Source organism: Scyliorhinus torazame, chromosome 3 (genome assembly GCF_047496885.1).
Source record: "Scyliorhinus torazame isolate Kashiwa2021f chromosome 3, sScyTor2.1, whole genome shotgun sequence".
Classification (NCBI taxonomy): Eukaryota; Metazoa; Chordata; class Chondrichthyes; order Carcharhiniformes; family Scyliorhinidae; genus Scyliorhinus; species Scyliorhinus torazame.
Window position 1 is genome coordinate 376523683 of NC_092709.1, and position 16319 is coordinate 376540001.

Sequence of the window (16319 nt, forward strand, 5' to 3'; positions counted from 1 at the left end):
CTTCATTGAAGCCAACTTGTGACAATAAGCGATTATCATTATTACTTTGTTTATGAAGGGTAGCAAGGATAATCCCGGGAACTACAGACCGGTGAGCCTTACTTCAGTGGTAGGGAAATCATTGGAGAGGATCCTTTGAGAAAGGATTTACTCCCATTTGGAAATAAGTGGACGTATTAACGAGAGGCAGCGGGGTTTTATGAAGGGGAGGTCGTGTCTCGCTAACTTGATCAAGTTTTTCGAGGAAGTGACAAAGATAATTGATGTGGGTAGGGCGGTGGTTGTTGTCTACATGGACTTCAGTAACGCCTTTGACAAGGTACCACATGGGATCAGAGGTGAGCTGGCAAGTTGGATACAGAACTGGCTAGGTCACAGAATACAGAGGGTAGCAGTAGAAGAGAGCCTTTCTGAATGGTGATGTTCTAGTGATGTTCCTCAGGGATCAGTGCCGGGACATTAGCTGTTTGTAAGATATACGTAAATGATTAAGGTATACCATAGGCTGCACTTGGAATATAGTGTTAAATTCTGGTTGCTACGCTATCAGAAGGATGTGGAGGCTTTGGAGAGAGTACAGAGAAGATTTACCAGGATGTTGCCTGGTCTGGAGGCCATTAGCTAGGAGGAGAGATTGGATAAACTCGGTCTGTTCTCACTGGAACGATGCAGGTTGAGGGGCGACCTGATAGAAGTCGACAAGATTATGAGTGGATGGAGTGGATAGTCAGAAGCTTTTTCCCAGGGTGGAAGAGTCAATTAGACGGGGCATAGGTTTAAGGTGCGAGGGGCAAGGTTTAGAGGAGATGAATAAGGGATTTTCTTTTACGCAGAGGGTAGTGGGTGCCTGGAACTCGCTGCCGGAGGAGGTGGTGGAAGCAGGGACGATAGTGACATTTAAGGGGCATCTTGACAAATACATGAATAGGATGGGAATAGAGGGAATAGAGGGATACGGACCACAGAAGTGCAGAAGATTTTAGTTCAGACGGGCAGCATGGTCGGTGCAGGATTAGAGGGACGAAGGGCCTGTTCCTGTGCTGTACTGCTCTTTGTTCTTTGAATAATGTGCAGGTAAACATACTTTGTAAGTTAATACACATCTAACAGCACTCAACTGAAACTTTGCAGTCTTTCTCTTCCATCAAAGTTTAGAATTCTGGGAAGAATTTATCCAAAACATCACACTTTGGCAGATTGCAGCTTTCGGCCAGTCACTGCACATGGAACTTGATCAGAGTGAGAAGGACGAGAATGATGAGTTGCAAAATGAATTGAGCGTAGCTTAGTCGCAGGAATTCTGAAAACTGGATATTCACCGTCAATCAGGAGGGTTGGCTACATTTTCAGTGCAGCTCGTCTGACCAGATGAGTTAATGCATCAAGGGCACATACTTTACAATAGTGTCTATTATTCTTTTGTCTCATTTGGAATCCCAATTCGTCATTTGGACTAATGGCAAGTAGTTAACAGTTGATAAAGAATGTCCTTACCATGGATGTAATGGTGCAACTTGCAGAGAGATGATGTCTCTACACCCAGCTCCCAAAGCCCAAATCACTTCATGGCCAACTGGATCTGTTGAACTCCTGAAAACGTAATATAAGGTTTCAATAAAACTAACTGGAAAGAAGATAAATCAACATCAAACTCTGCAAGAGCAGATTTTTGTCCTGCCGTTTCCTTTCCGGAGCCTGAACTCTCTCCAATTTCTCCCCTAGTTCCATCTATTTCCTGTTCAACAGCCAAGGCTTCATCCATCCCCAGCCACTCAACCTGGGCTGTGGTCTATATTCCTGCAAATCTGTGCATCCCCAACGTGATCTGGAACGTTTATCCCAAACCTTTTTGTCACCTCAATCCACTTTCTTCCTGAAGAGTCAGGTTAAAATCTGTCACCTTGACGAAGTCTGTCCTCATGTCACCATTTATGCCCCGTGCAAAGTTTTCTCTGCTAACTCTCCCGTGAGGCATCCTGAGATGCATAATTGTATTAAAGGTGTGACTGTTACAACCCCCTAGGCTGACGCGCAGTCAATTCCAGCCCCACTTCACCTGGAGTCACAACCGAATTAATCAATAACTCTTAGAACAATAATCAAAGTTATTAGCCCTTGGTTCCACAATACAATTACTGTTTATGTGTAACAAGGACGATGATGAAATCTGCGGCAAATACAACTGGTTAACTATTACCTAATTCCTAATCCTCCACTTTAACCGCCCTCTCCCTCCACACACACACACACACACACACACACACACACACACACACACACACACACACACACACACACACACACACACACAGACACACACAGACACACACCACACACACACACACACACACACACACACAGACACACACACACACACACACACAGACACACACAGACACACACACACACACAGACACACACACACACACACACACACACACAGACACACACACACAGAGACACACACACACACACACACACACACACAGACACACACACACACACACACACACACACACACAGACACACACACACACACACACACACACACACACACACACACACACAGACAGACAAGACAAACAAACAGAGGGCAAGAGAGGAGTGAATCAGAATAAGTCAAAGGACAAATGAGTCTTTGTTTCCGATGGTTGTTTCCAGCACACCTTCCTTCAGGTCGAGATTTCTCTCCCAGTCTGGAATGGTTTTCACTCGAGATTCATTCAAACAAACAAAGAACAAAGAAATGTACAGCACAGGAACAGGCCCTTCGGCCCTCCAAGCCCGTGCCGACCATACTGCCCGGCTAAACTACAATCTTCTACACTTCCTGGGTCCGTATCCTTCTATTCCCATCCTATTCATGTATTTGTCAAGATGCCCCTTAAATGTCCCTATCGTCCCTGCTTCCACCACCTCCTCCGGTAGCGAGTTCCAGGTACCCACTACCCTCTGCGTAAAAAACTTGCCTCGTACATCTACTCTAAACCTTGCCCCTCTCACCTTAAACCTATGCCCCCTAGTAATTGACCCCTCTACCCTGGGGAAAAGCCTCTGACTATCCACTCTGTCTATGCCCCTCATAATTTTGTAGACCTCTATCAGGTCTCCCCTCAACCTCCTTCGTTCCAGTGAGAACAAACCGAGTTTATTCAACCGCTCCTCATAGCTAATGCCCTCCATACCAGGCAACATTCTGGTAAATCTCTTCTGCACCCTCTCTAAAGCCTCCACATCCTTCTGGTAGTGTGGCGACCAGAATTGAACACTATACTCCAAGTGTGGCCTAACTAAGGTTCTATACAGCTGCAACATGACTTGCCAATTCTTATACTCAATGCCCCGGCCAATGAAGGCAAGCATGCCGTATGCCTTCTTGACTACCTTCTCCACCTGTGTTGCCCCTTTCAATGACCTGTGGACCTGTACTAGATCTCTTTGACTTTCAATACTCTTGAGGGTTCTACCATTCACTGTATATTCCCTACCTGCATTAGCCCTTCCAAAATGCATTACCTCACATTTGTCCGGATTAAACTCCATCTGCCATCTCTCAGCCCAAGTCTCCAGACAATCTAAATCCTGCTGTATCCTCAGACAGTCCTCATCGCTATCCGCAATTCCACCAACCTTTGTGTCGTCTGCAAACTTACTAATCAGACCAGTTACATTTTCCTCCAAATCATTTATATATACTACAAAGAGCAAAGGCCCCAGCACTGATCCCTGTGGAACACCACTGGTCACAGCCCTCCAATTAGAAAAGCATCCCTCCATTGCTACCCTCTGCCTTCTATGGCCTAGCCAGTTCTGTATCCACCTTGCCAGTTCACCCCTGATCCCGTGTGACTTCACCTTTTGTACTAGTCTACCATGAGGGACCTTGTCAAAGGCCTTACTGAAGTCCATATAGACAACATCTACTGCCCTACCTGCATCAATCATCTTAGTGACCTCCTCGAAAAACTCTATCAAGTTAGTGAGACACGACCTCCCCTTCACAAAACCGTGCTGCCTCTCACTAATACGTCCATTTGCTTCCAAATGGGAGTAGATCCTGTCTCGAAGGATTCTCTCCAGTAATTTCCCTACCACTGAAGTAAGGCTCACCGGCCTGTAGTTCCCGGGATTATCCTTGCTACCCTTCTTAAACAGAGGAACAACATTGGCTATTCTCCAGTCCTCCGGGACATCCCCTGAAGACAGCGAGGATCCAAAGATTTCTGTCAAGGCCTCAGCAATTTCCTCTCCAGCCTCCTTCAGTATTCTGGGGTAGATCCCATCAGGCCCTGGGGACTTATCTACCTTAATATTTTTTAAGACACCCAACACCTCGTCTTTTTGGATCACAATGTGACCCAGGCTATCTACACCCCCTTCTCCAGACTCAACATCTACCAATTCCTTCTCTTTGGTGAATACTGATGCAAAGGATTCATTTAGTACCTCGCCCATTTCCTCTGGCTCCACACATAGATTCCCTTGCCTATCCTTCAGTGGGCCAACCCTTTCCCTGGCTACCCTCTTGCTTTTTATGTACGTGTAAAAAGCCTTGGGATTTTCCTTAACCCTATTTGCCAATGACTTTTCATGACCCCTTCTAGCCCTCCTGACTTCTTGCTTAAGTTCCTTCCTACTTTCCTTATATGCCACACAGGCTTCGTCTGTTCCCAGCCTTTTAGCCCTGACAAATGCCTCCTTTTTCTTTTTGACGAGGCCTACAATATCACTCGTCATCCAAGGTTCCCGAAAATTGCCGTATTTATCTTTCTTCCTCACAGGAACATGCCGGTCCTGTATTCCTTTCAACTGACACTTGAAAGCCTCCCACATGTCAGATGTTGATTTGCCCTCAAACATCCGCCCCCAATCTATGTTCTTCAGTTCCCGCCTAATATTGTTATAATTAGCCTTCCCCCAATTTAGCACATTCATCCTCGGACCACTCTTATCCTTGTCCACCAGTACTTTAAAACTTACTGAATTGTGGTCACTGTTACCGAAATGCTCCCCTACTGAAACATCTACCACCTGGCCGGGCTCATTCCCCAATACCAGGTCCAGTACCGCCCCTTCCCTAGTTGGACTGTTTACATATTGTTTTAAGAAGCCCTCCTGGATGCTCCTTACAAACTCCGCCCCGTCTAAGCCCCTGGCACTAAGTGAGTCCCAGTCAATATTGGGGAAGTTGAAGTCTCCCATCACCACAACCCTGTTGTTTTTACTCTTTTCCAAAATCTGTCTACCTATCTGCTCCTCTATCTCCCGCTGGCTGTTGGGAGGCCTGTAGTATACCCCCAACAGTGTGACTGCACCCTTCTTATTCCTGATCTCTACCCATATAGCCTCACTGCCCTCTGAGGTGTCCTCTCGCAGTATAGCTGTGATATTCTCCCGAACAAGTAGCGCAACTCCGCCTCCCCTTTTACATCCCCCTCTATCCCGCCTGAAACATCTAAATCCTGGAACGTTTAGCTGCCAATCCTGCCCTTCCCTCAACCAGGTCTCTGTAATGGCAACAACATCATAGTTCCAAATAGTAATCCAAGCTCTAAGTTCATCTGCCTTACCCGTAATGCTTCTTGCATTAAAACATATGCACTTCAGGCCACCAGACCCGCTGTGTTCAGCAACTTCTCCCCGTCTGCTCTGCCTCAGAGCCACACTGTCCCTATTCCCTAGTTCTCCCTCAATGCTCTCACCTTCTGACCTATTGCTCCCGTGCCCACCCCCCTGCCATACTAGTTTAAACCCTCCCGTGTGACACTAGCAAACCTCGCGGCCAGGATATTTATGCCTCTCCGGTTTAGATGCAACCCGTCCATCTTATACAGGTCACACCTGCCCCGGAAGAGCTCCCAGTGGTCCAGATAACGGAAACCCTCCCTCCTGCACCAGCTGTTTAGCCACGTGTTTAGCTGCTCTATCTTCCTATTTCTAGCCTCGCTGGCACATGGCACAGGGAGTAATCCCGAGATTACAACCCTAGAGGTCCTGTCTTTTAACTTTCTGCCTAGCTCCCTGAACTCCTGCTGCAGGACCTCATGCCCCTTCCTGTCTATGTCGTTAGTACCAATATGTACAACGACCTCTGCCTGGTTGCCCTCCCCCTTCAGGATGCCCTCTACCCGTTCAGGTCTCTGTGGTTTCAGAAATACACCAGCTTTCCTGGAGGAAGCACAAGGGAGAGAGAGAGCAGGTCCTTCCCGAGTGTCCAGGACTCAAACGGAACTTCCCCAGGCTCGCTGAAAATCAGCCCACTCAGGCAGGACCCAAATTCATTGGCCACCAGCCAACCAATCAAACCGGGTCCCACCCCATCCCCCGGGTGCCACAAAGTCTGAGCTCTCTTGTTTGAACACTAACACCAAATATTATCCTGCAACTTCTAGAATTCCTCATTCTCTCTGCTGCTTTATTTAAAGCCCACCAAACATCCATGGATCAATATGATAACGGCAAAACAATAAAGACAGGGGAAATAAGGGAACCAATGAGAAGGGGCCGTACAGGAAATACAAGATGTCAGTCAGAGTGTTTGCTTTGCGGGTTCCAAGCAGATTACCACCCATGATTATCACAGAATCTTTACGGTGCAGGAGGCCATTTCACCCATCGTGTCTGCACGGACTCTGAATATCACGATTCAGTGCAAATCTCTGCCTTTCTCCATTCCCCTGCATATTGTTCAAAGAACAAAGAAATGTACAGCACAGTAACAGGCCCTTCGGCCCTCCAAGCCTGCGCCGACCATGCTGCCCGACTAAACTACAATCTTCTACACTTCCTGGGTCCGTATCCCTCTATTCCCATCTGTAGCCATCTGGGATGTCCACGTCCCGATTACAAAATGGACAGACTCCCCGGCGCCAGAAGAGACCAAAACAAAGCAGACCAACGGTCACCAGGACACGCTCAGCGATCAGGGAACCACCCCTCTATTGGAGGAAGATCGATACGAATGATTGGGAATAGCCCAATTAATTGAGGCCAAGTTCAAGGCCCGCCCAAAAACGCGCGAAGCCCCTTTTTAGTAGAGAAGTGTGAGGTGATTCACTTTGGAAGGAATAACAGGAATGCGGAATATTTGGCTAATGGTAAAGTTCTTGAAAGTGTGGATGAGCAGAGGGATCTAGGTGTCCATGTACATAGATCCCTGAAAGTTGCCACCCAGGTTGATAGGGTTGTGAAGAAGGCCTATGGAGTGTTGGCCTTTATTGGTAGAGGGATTGAGTTCCGGAGTCGGGAGGTCATGTTGCAGCTGTACAGAACTCTGGTCCGGCCGCATTTGGAGTATTGCGTACAGTTCTGGTCACCGCATTATAGGAAGGACGTGGAGGCTTTGGAGCGGGTGCAGAGGAGATTTACCAGGATGTTGCCTGGTATGGAGGGAAAATCTTATGAGGAAAGGCTGACGGACTTGAGGTTGTTTTCGTTGGAGAGAAGAAGGTTAAGAGGAGACTTAATAGAGGCATACAAAATGATCAGGGGGTTGGATAGGGTGGACAGTGAGAGCCTTCTCCCGCGGATGGATATGGCTGGCACGAGGGGACATAACTTTAAACTGAGGGGTAATAGATATAGGACAGAGGTCAGAGGTAGGTTCTTTACGCAAAGAGTAGTGAGGCCGTGGAATGCCCTACCTGCTACAGTAGTGAACTCGCCAACATTGAGGGCATTTAAAAGTTTATTGGATAAACATATGGATGATAATGGCATAGTGTAGATTAGATGGCTTTTGTTTCGGTGCAACATCGTGGGCCGAAGGGCCTGTACTGCGCTGTATTGTTCTATGTTCTATGTTCTATGTAGTGTAAAAGATATTCCCCAAGGGAGAATCTTCCTTCTTTAGCTTTGGCTCTCAGCGAAGAGAGAGACCAGCCTCGCAGCTACAGCAGACCAAGTTCCAAATCAATGCACGCTACGAGATAGACGCTCCTAGTTGCTATCCTGTAAACAGCTCAACCCAGCAGCCTCAGAACCGAGCAACGGCCATTGTTCCTCTGACTGAGTGGGCACCCGAAGCTAAGTATAGGTGTTAGTAATAGTGGTAGTTTGGTTTGTCGAGTTTATGCATGAGTAGATTTGACTGTAAATAAATGAGGATTGCTTTTGAACTTACTAACTGGTGTATCGAGTCATTGATCAGTATTCGGTTCTGAACCTTGTGGCGGTGTCGAAAGATACCTGGCGACTCTGGAGCAAACGTAATTAAACAGCCAAATTAAGAAACACAGCCAAAGTTAGCAACACATCCTATTCATGTATTTGTCAAGATGCCCCTTAAAGGTCACTATCGTCCCTGCTCCCACCACCTCCTCCGGTAGTGAGTTCCAGGCACCCACTACCCTCTACGTAAAAAACTTGCCTCGTACATCTCCTCTAAGCCTTGCCCCTCGCACCGTAAACCTATGCCCCCTGGTAATTGACCCCTCTACCCTTGGAAAAAGCTTTTGACTATGCGCTCTGTCCATGCCCCTCATAATCTTATAGACTTCTATCAGGTCGCCCCTCGAACTCCATCGTTCCAGTTGTAGCCATCTGGGCTGACCACTTCCAGAATACAAATGGACATTTGCAAGGATTGCAGGGAAAAAGGGACAATGGAAAGCAGGCACAGAGCCTGTCTGCATATTGGAGAAACAGCTCCCAGACGAGACTGAAACTGTCGGCCCATTAGCATATGGATGGCCCATCTCCAGGAACAAGGGAAGATACTTAAGTAACTGATCTGGCCCCAGACCTCACGGCGCCAGTTCCCCAAACCGAAAGCAGAAAACGAAGCCAGGCCAACGGCCACCTAGGATACGCCCAGCCATCAGGGCACCCACCCCTTTATTGGTCAAGATCAATACGAGTGATCAAGGTACGGCCCAATTGATTGGGGCCAAGTTCAAGGCCCGCCCAAAAGCACACGAAGCCCCTTCGGGTATGAGAAGAAGACCCCAAGAATCGCTCTCTTGGAATCGGCTCTCAAAGCGGAGAGACCCTTCCACCAGCTGCACCAGAACCAAGTAAGTCCAAGGTCAGCGCTCGCTACCAGACGGACGACCTCAGCTGTTTCCCCTCGACCACTTCGACCCCAGCAGCCTCAGATCTGAACAAAGGTCATGGTTCCTCTGACTGAGTGGGCGCTCGAAGCTAAGTATAGGCTGTAGCAGTAGCGATAGTTTAGTCTGTAGTATTTTGTGCATGTGTAGATATTGCTGTGTACGTAAATAAATAGCATTGACTTTGAACTAACTAACTGGTGTATCGGCTCTTTGATCAGTATTCGGGTTTGAACCTTGTGGCGGTATCGAGAGATACCTGGCGACTCTAAAGCAAACGTAATTAGAATTAAGGAAGGCGACCATATTGACCGCCATATTTAGAAACGACCAAAGAGAGCAACATTTACTGGCGACATCTGACGGGACCCGACCTAGAAGTGGCCTAGTCACTCCGAGAGAACTCAAATTTGAATTGGAATCCAATTGGAAACAGAAAAACCACAAGTGTAAGAACGATACTGATCAAACCTCCGAGATTCGGAAGTGTGTTATTTGCATGCGTACGAACAGGGATACAAGGTAAACCTGAGAGATTTTGTTGCGTAAAACTGTCAGGGGGTTTTGTAGGCCGGAAATTAGCATCAGCCGTACCCGTGTTTACATCACCACTTTATCACCCCCTGTTCCAAATTCGGTAGAGAACCCAGAGATAGAGAGAAAATGGCAATGAAGGCAATGGAACGCCTTATGAACCCCCAGGAATTCGAGGTCGCAGCGACCAGTAGAGTAGGACAGTGTCCCGTTTGGGAAGAAGAGATCAGAAAATATCTCAAAGGGAAAGGATGGCCCCTTTGGAGTGAATTCTGCGCCAATGATGAAACAGGACCCGGGAGTATAGGACATACTTGGTGGGAGAACCTGTCAGAGATCCATAAGAAAAGCTTAGGGAAAGCTCGCAAGCCAATGGCACTCGTGTCCTGCTCGGCACAATTGCGAGGCACAGAGGAGGTCGTGAGGACGCTCCGTAGAGAGATTGAGGAGAGAGACAAGAGTAGTGAAGGAGATGTGAACGGATATGAGAGCGAGAACAAGGAACTGAGAGAGCAGTTAGCTGCGAGGGACAAGGAGGTGGAGGATGCCAAGCGGGCACACCAGTCTTGTCTCGCCCATTTGAGCAGCTTTCAGTCCCAATATAACAAAGTCTTCCAGGGCACGCAACGCGCGGTGTTGGCAAGACAGAAAACCGAACAACAGGTTGAGCAGTTGCAGATACAGTGCAATGACTTAAAAGCAGCCCTACGAGCGCTCCACACTTCCACAACGGAACAAAGGCAGAGCTCGGTAGATCACGCAAAGTGCCGGAAGCAAATTGCAGAATTGCAATCTCTGCTTTCTGTTCAGAATGGGTTTCAGAGCACGTTTGGACCCCAGTTAGACCAGGAAAATGGCCCCGACTGGCAGGAGTTAAAAGAGATTGCCCACAGATATGTACATGGGACATGTACACAGGAAAAACCCCAGAAATGAAAAGCGCCCCAACCCCCGACTGCACAAGCAGAACACACCCCTATGAACCCTGTAACCACACATCGCAGGGCCGCAGCAGAATGAGACTCAGCTTTCCTATACACCACCCCGTTAACCGTCACCCAATTACGGGATGCGTGTGATAAGATTACATCATTCCTACCCACATCAGACCCCAACCAGTTCTTTGCGAGGGTAAAACAGCAGGCGACCATGTACGGCCTGGACGGAAAGGAGCAAGTGAAGCTCACAGTTTTAAGCCTCGACTCTTCAGTCGTGGCAGCCCTTCCCGACCCACAGAATGTAGGAGGAGGCACCCGACAAGAAATGCACACAGCGATCCTAGATGCGATCGGCTATAACAAAGGAGACCCCATAGAAGGCCTAAACAAGTGTAGGCAGAAAAAGACAGTGCACCCCACAGCGTTTGCTGGACGCTTGTGGATACATTTTACTGCAGTGTTCGGAGAATTAGCCCGCGCCCAGTTGTCCCCAGATAATATGGCCAAATGGACTTGCATCCTAGTGTCTCATGCGACAGAGGCAGGACAAAGAGCTTACGCAAATTACGACCCTCAGACGAGGCCCACAACGAGAAATGGGTTTTGAAAAGAATGTCCCGCACTTGGGAACAGTCCATCCAAGGTGAATCAGCTTATGGCAAAGCACAGGAAGAACAGGCAGACATGCATCCAGTTAGGCCGCACCAGAATCCCGCATGGGTAAACGAGGGCAGGAACAGCCCACAGCAACCCCAATCCCAGGAGTGTTATAATTGTGGACAATTAGGACACTATGTACGAGAGTGCAATGCGCCCCAGAAACAGCAGCGAAACCAGCAGACAGGCACCCTAAATAAAAATAGCGCAAAGCCAATTCACAGTATTAGCGCCCGTTTTGAGAACGCAGATATGAAGGGCACCGACTGACGGTGTTCGGGCTCCCCAACTTGGGTCTGCGACATCCTTTGGGACAAGTCCGGTAGACCGGTAGTGGCAGGCTCAGTCCGGGGACACCCCGTAGAATTACTTTGGGACACAGGAGGCCCGCACCACGCTCAATTCCTCCACGATGTTTCAGCGAGACACGTGGCCCACGACAGACACCATTACACTCAGCGGTTTCACAGGACATTTACAGCAGGGACACATCACAGCCACTGTAGCAATCGAGATAGGGAACATTGAAACAAAACACCCCGTAGTTCTGGTCGACCTACCCCAGACAGCCGAACACATCTTAGGAATTGACTTCATGAGCTCCCACAACTTCTCATTTGATCCGGTAAATAAATGTGTTTGGAGAATGGCAAAGGCAGCATGAGCCCCCGTCACGCTCACAGTTGGAGAGTATGAAAATAGGATCAGCGCAGTAGGAGACTTCTGGTTCGGCCCTCGAGCCATTAGTCAGAACAAACAAGTTAGGGAAGTCCTGCATCAACACAAAGCAGCATTTGCACAGCACAAGCACGACTGTGGCAAGATCGCTGGCTTGGTGAATATTACAGGTCCCGACCCCAGACCCCAAAAGCAGTACGGTTTTCCCCAAGAAGCAGAGGGAGAAAACTAAAAAGTTATACAGCGTTTGCTCGATCAAGGCATACTTCGCTCAGTAGCCTCCACGAATAACGCACCAATTTGGCCCGTCAAGAAACCCGATGGATCATGGCGACTGACCATTGATTACCGTGAACTGAACAAAGTAACCCCAGTAGCAGCCCCCACCGTAGCCACGAGTCCCGAGACCGTGCTCAAACAGGGACTACAGTCAAAAATGTTTTCGGTTTTGGACATTAGCAACGGCTTTTGGTCCATTCCATTGGATAAAGCGTGCCAATACAAATTCGCCTTTACATTCCAGGGACAGCAATACACGTGGACGTGCGTTCCACAAGGCTTCCACAACTCCCCCTCCATTTTCCACCGACAGCTGGCAAATGGATTAGCAAAATTTTCCCGACCTGATTGTCTGGTCCAGTATGTAGATGATCTGCTACTACAGGCGGACACAAAGGGAGAGCACATTTCGCTTCTCGCCGAACTTTTAGGACTCCTACAACAGATTGGATGTAAAGTGAACCCCAAGAAGGCCCAGATTTTACAGGAAAAAGTGATTTACTTAGGTACAGTAATCACACATGGCAAACGCGAGATCGAGCAGAAAAGAATCGATTCGATCGTCAAATTACCCCTGCCCCATAATGTCTCAGCCCTCCGGTCATTTCTAGGACTGGTTGGCTACTGCAGAAACCATATCGACGGTTTCGCCACAAAAGCAGCGCCCCTATCCGAACTTCTCAAGAAGCAGCCACCTTGGGAATGGCTTCCACAGCACACGGATGCCGTGGATGCTTTAAAAAGAGCCCTCAGCCCAGCCCCCGCATTACAGGTCCCAGATCCATTTTCCCCGTACGCAATTGAGGTAGCAACTACTGACCGAACCCTTTCGGCCGCGCTCCTCCAGGAACGACATGGTCGATTAGGCCCCTGTGGCATACGCCTCATGCATGTTAGATCCTATCGAGCAAGGATTTTTAGCCTGCGAAAGGCACCTGCTCGCAGTTTTTTGGGCAGTACAATACTTTGCCTACATTACAGGACTCAACCCCATCACCATCCTCACAGAACACACCCCGACACAGCTATTGTTAGACGGTCGACTTAAGGATGGCACAGTCAGCCAAATCCACGTAGCCCCTTGGACTCTTCTCTTACAGGGACGGGACATCACGGTTAAGAGAACCAAGACCCACACTTTCCTAGCCGATAACTTACAATCCGCAGGTACCCCACCTGAGTGCGAGATCATCACCACAAAGCATAATACAGGACCCTTTGTACTGAAGTCAGCCCCCAGAGACCCCAGCGCACAGACACGTGCGCACCTCTTAGAATCTATGTGGATGGCTCCTCCACAGTTTTAAATGGGAAAAGAATCACCGGTTGCGGCATTTATGTAGAGGACGCGCAGGGACGCGCCCTAGAGAGATTTTGTTAAAATTGCCAGGACACTTAGGCTCGCAGGCAGCAGAACTGGCAGCCATAGCTTATATTGTAGATCACCCGACTCGTTTCCGACCCCAGCGGACATATATTCGGACAGTTTATATGTTTGCAACAGTTTAACAGAATTCCTACCTCTGTGGGAAACTAGAGGATTCGTTCCCACAGCCGGAAAGCCCCTACCCTCAGCCCCATTACTCCGGCATATCCTAAAGACAGCCAAAGATAGGAAATATGGAATTATCAAAGTTCGCAGTCATCATCGTTCTTCCCCCCCTAGTAGTGTTAAAGCAGACGCCCCAGCGAAGGCAGGTTCCAGACATGGTCACTTTTGGAATGCGGTTCAGGTCTCACAGAACAGCTTTCAAGATTTGGCAAAGACTCAAAGATGAGAAGCTCAGGGAGGTTTTAAAAGGCGACTTCCCAGCCCCTTGTGATAAGTTTAAAAACGCAATAACCACACATGACGGTGTGATTCTAAAAGACGGCATTTATGTAGTTCCCAGCCAGGACAAGAAGCAAATTATTTGTCAGTTCCATGACAATCACGGACACCAGGGCATTGAACCCACCCTAGCCCACCTCAGACCCCTCTGCTGGTGGCCTGATTTAAAAGCCAATGTTACACATTACATCGAGAATTGCTTAATCTGTGCCCAGAACAATCCGGACAGATATGCAAGAAAGGCTCAGCTTAGTCACACCCGTTAATGGCCCCTGGACGAATTTGCAAATAGATTATATAGGACCCCTACCCCCCTGCAGAAATGGTTTTAAGTATGTGTTGGTGGTCATCGACACCTTCACAAAATGGGTGGAAGCTTTTCCATCCAGAACAAACACGGCCAAAACGACAGCTAAACTCCTCCCTCAGCACATCTTTACAAGATGGGGCCTCCCACGCAGCATAGAGTCCGATCGGGGCTCCCATTTTACAGGACGAGTGATGAAAAACGTCCTCACAATTTTCAGAATAAAGCAAAAGTTCCATATAGCCTACCAGCCCCAGCCAAGCGGCATTGTAGAAAGGATGAACAGAACAATAAAAGCCACCCTCAGAAAAATGGTGCAACAGCACAACAGCACCTGGGACACCGTTCTCCCATTTGCATTAATGTTCATTCAAAACACAGTATCCACGTCCACAGGTTACACCCCCACACCCTCATGGCCGGACGCCCCACGAAAGGGACAGAATATTTATTCGGACTGGATTTGCCCCACAGTCACCGCCCTCACGCAGGAGAAATCTGTACAACAGGTTATTGAGAATGTAAAGGCAGCCCAGCTCTCAGCAGTCGTCAGGCTTGGAACCCGCAAGAAACAAAGCAAGGCTTGCTTTGATAAAACGTACACGCCACCGAGTTTGCAGTAGGGCAGCAAGTGATGCTACCCCAATACAGCCCCAGTTCATTCCTTTCCCCCAAATTTTCCAGACTGTACTCCATCTCTGATAAAGTCAGCCCCTCTGTGTATCAGCACCTATCCCAATGGTTCCACGTAAACCAGCTTAAGGCTTGTGGCTCGCAGAACAACCATTCACACCACATCTCGCTCGCAGCAGCAGATGAGCACGCCCCGCCCACGAATGACGTATTCCTACCCTCCCCCAACCAGTCCAGCCCGTCCTCAGACACGACTTCGACTCCACCCCCAGAGGCACAACTCCGCCTCTCCCTTCCTCCAACCAGCAGCGATAGCGACAGCCCCAGCACACCGCGCTACGGTTACACCCCTGCACCAGGCCCCACTCCCAGCGATACCGAACATGATTCCAGCGACCCCTTCGAGATAACGTACATTAAAGCCCCTGACCCAGACCCACCGCCCGACGATGACGGATTAAACCCTCGCAGCTCCAACCTCGACCCAAGATTCTGGCACCGAGACAATTCGTTCAGGCTCATCCGGAATGATGAGATGGACCCCAATTCGCCCCAAACAGCTTTAACCAAACCTACTCCAGTCAAGAGTATGGCAGCCGGGAGAAGGTGATGACAGAGAGTCTGACTCCCACCAAACAAATCCCTTTGCGACTCTGTTCGCTACTGAGCAATGAGGTGTCCAGATGATGGTAAAAAGGAACCGATGGAGAGATACGGTGTCCTTTCTGATGGAACCTGCACCATGTTTGTAATGTATGTTTGAACAAAGAACAAAGAACAAAGAAATGTACAGCACAGGAACAGGCCCTTCGGCCCTCCAAGCCCGTGCCGACCACGCTGCCCGACTAAACTACAATCTTCTACACTTCCTGGGTCCGTATCCTTCTATTCCCATCCTATTCATGCATTTATCAAGATGCCCCTTAAATGTCACTATCGCCCCTGCTTCCACCACCTCCTCCGGTAGCGAGTTCCAGGCACCCACTACCCTCTGCGTAAAAAAACTTGCCTCGTACATCTCCTCTAAACGTTGCCCCTCTCACCTTAAACCTATGCCCCCTAGTAATTGACCCCTCTACCCTGGGGAAAAGCCTCTGACTATCCACTCTGTCTATGCCCCTCATAATTTTGTATACCTCTATCAGGTCTCCCCTCAACCTCCTTCGTTCCAGTGAGAACAAACCGAGTTTATTCAACCGCTCCTCATAGCTAATGCCCTCCATACCAGGCAACATTCTGGTAAATCTCTTCTGCACCCTCTCTAAAGCCTCCACATCCTTCTGGTAGTGTGGCGACCAGAATTGAACACTATACTCCAAGTGTGGCCTAACTAAGGTTCTATACAGCTGCAACATGACTTGCCAATTCTTATACTCAATGCCCCGGCCAATGAAGGCAAGCATGCCGTATGC

At 48.7% G+C, this 16319-nt stretch overlaps 1 protein-coding gene across 2 annotated transcripts in view; it reads right to left on the bottom strand.

The window, feature by feature from the left end:
* fbxo41 (F-box protein 41) overlaps positions 1-16319 on the bottom strand; it is a 491913-nt gene that overhangs the window by 57477 nt on the left and 418117 nt on the right. Inside the window, exon 9 of one of the 2 annotated variants that reach the window (XM_072497820.1) lies at positions 1495-1590. In XM_072497820.1, coding sequence (XP_072353921.1) covers positions 1495-1590 — 96 coding nt within the window. Of the gene's footprint in view, positions 1-1494; positions 1591-8121; positions 8197-16319 lie in introns of those variants that run through there. The other variant, XM_072497821.1, reaches the window with a different exon arrangement.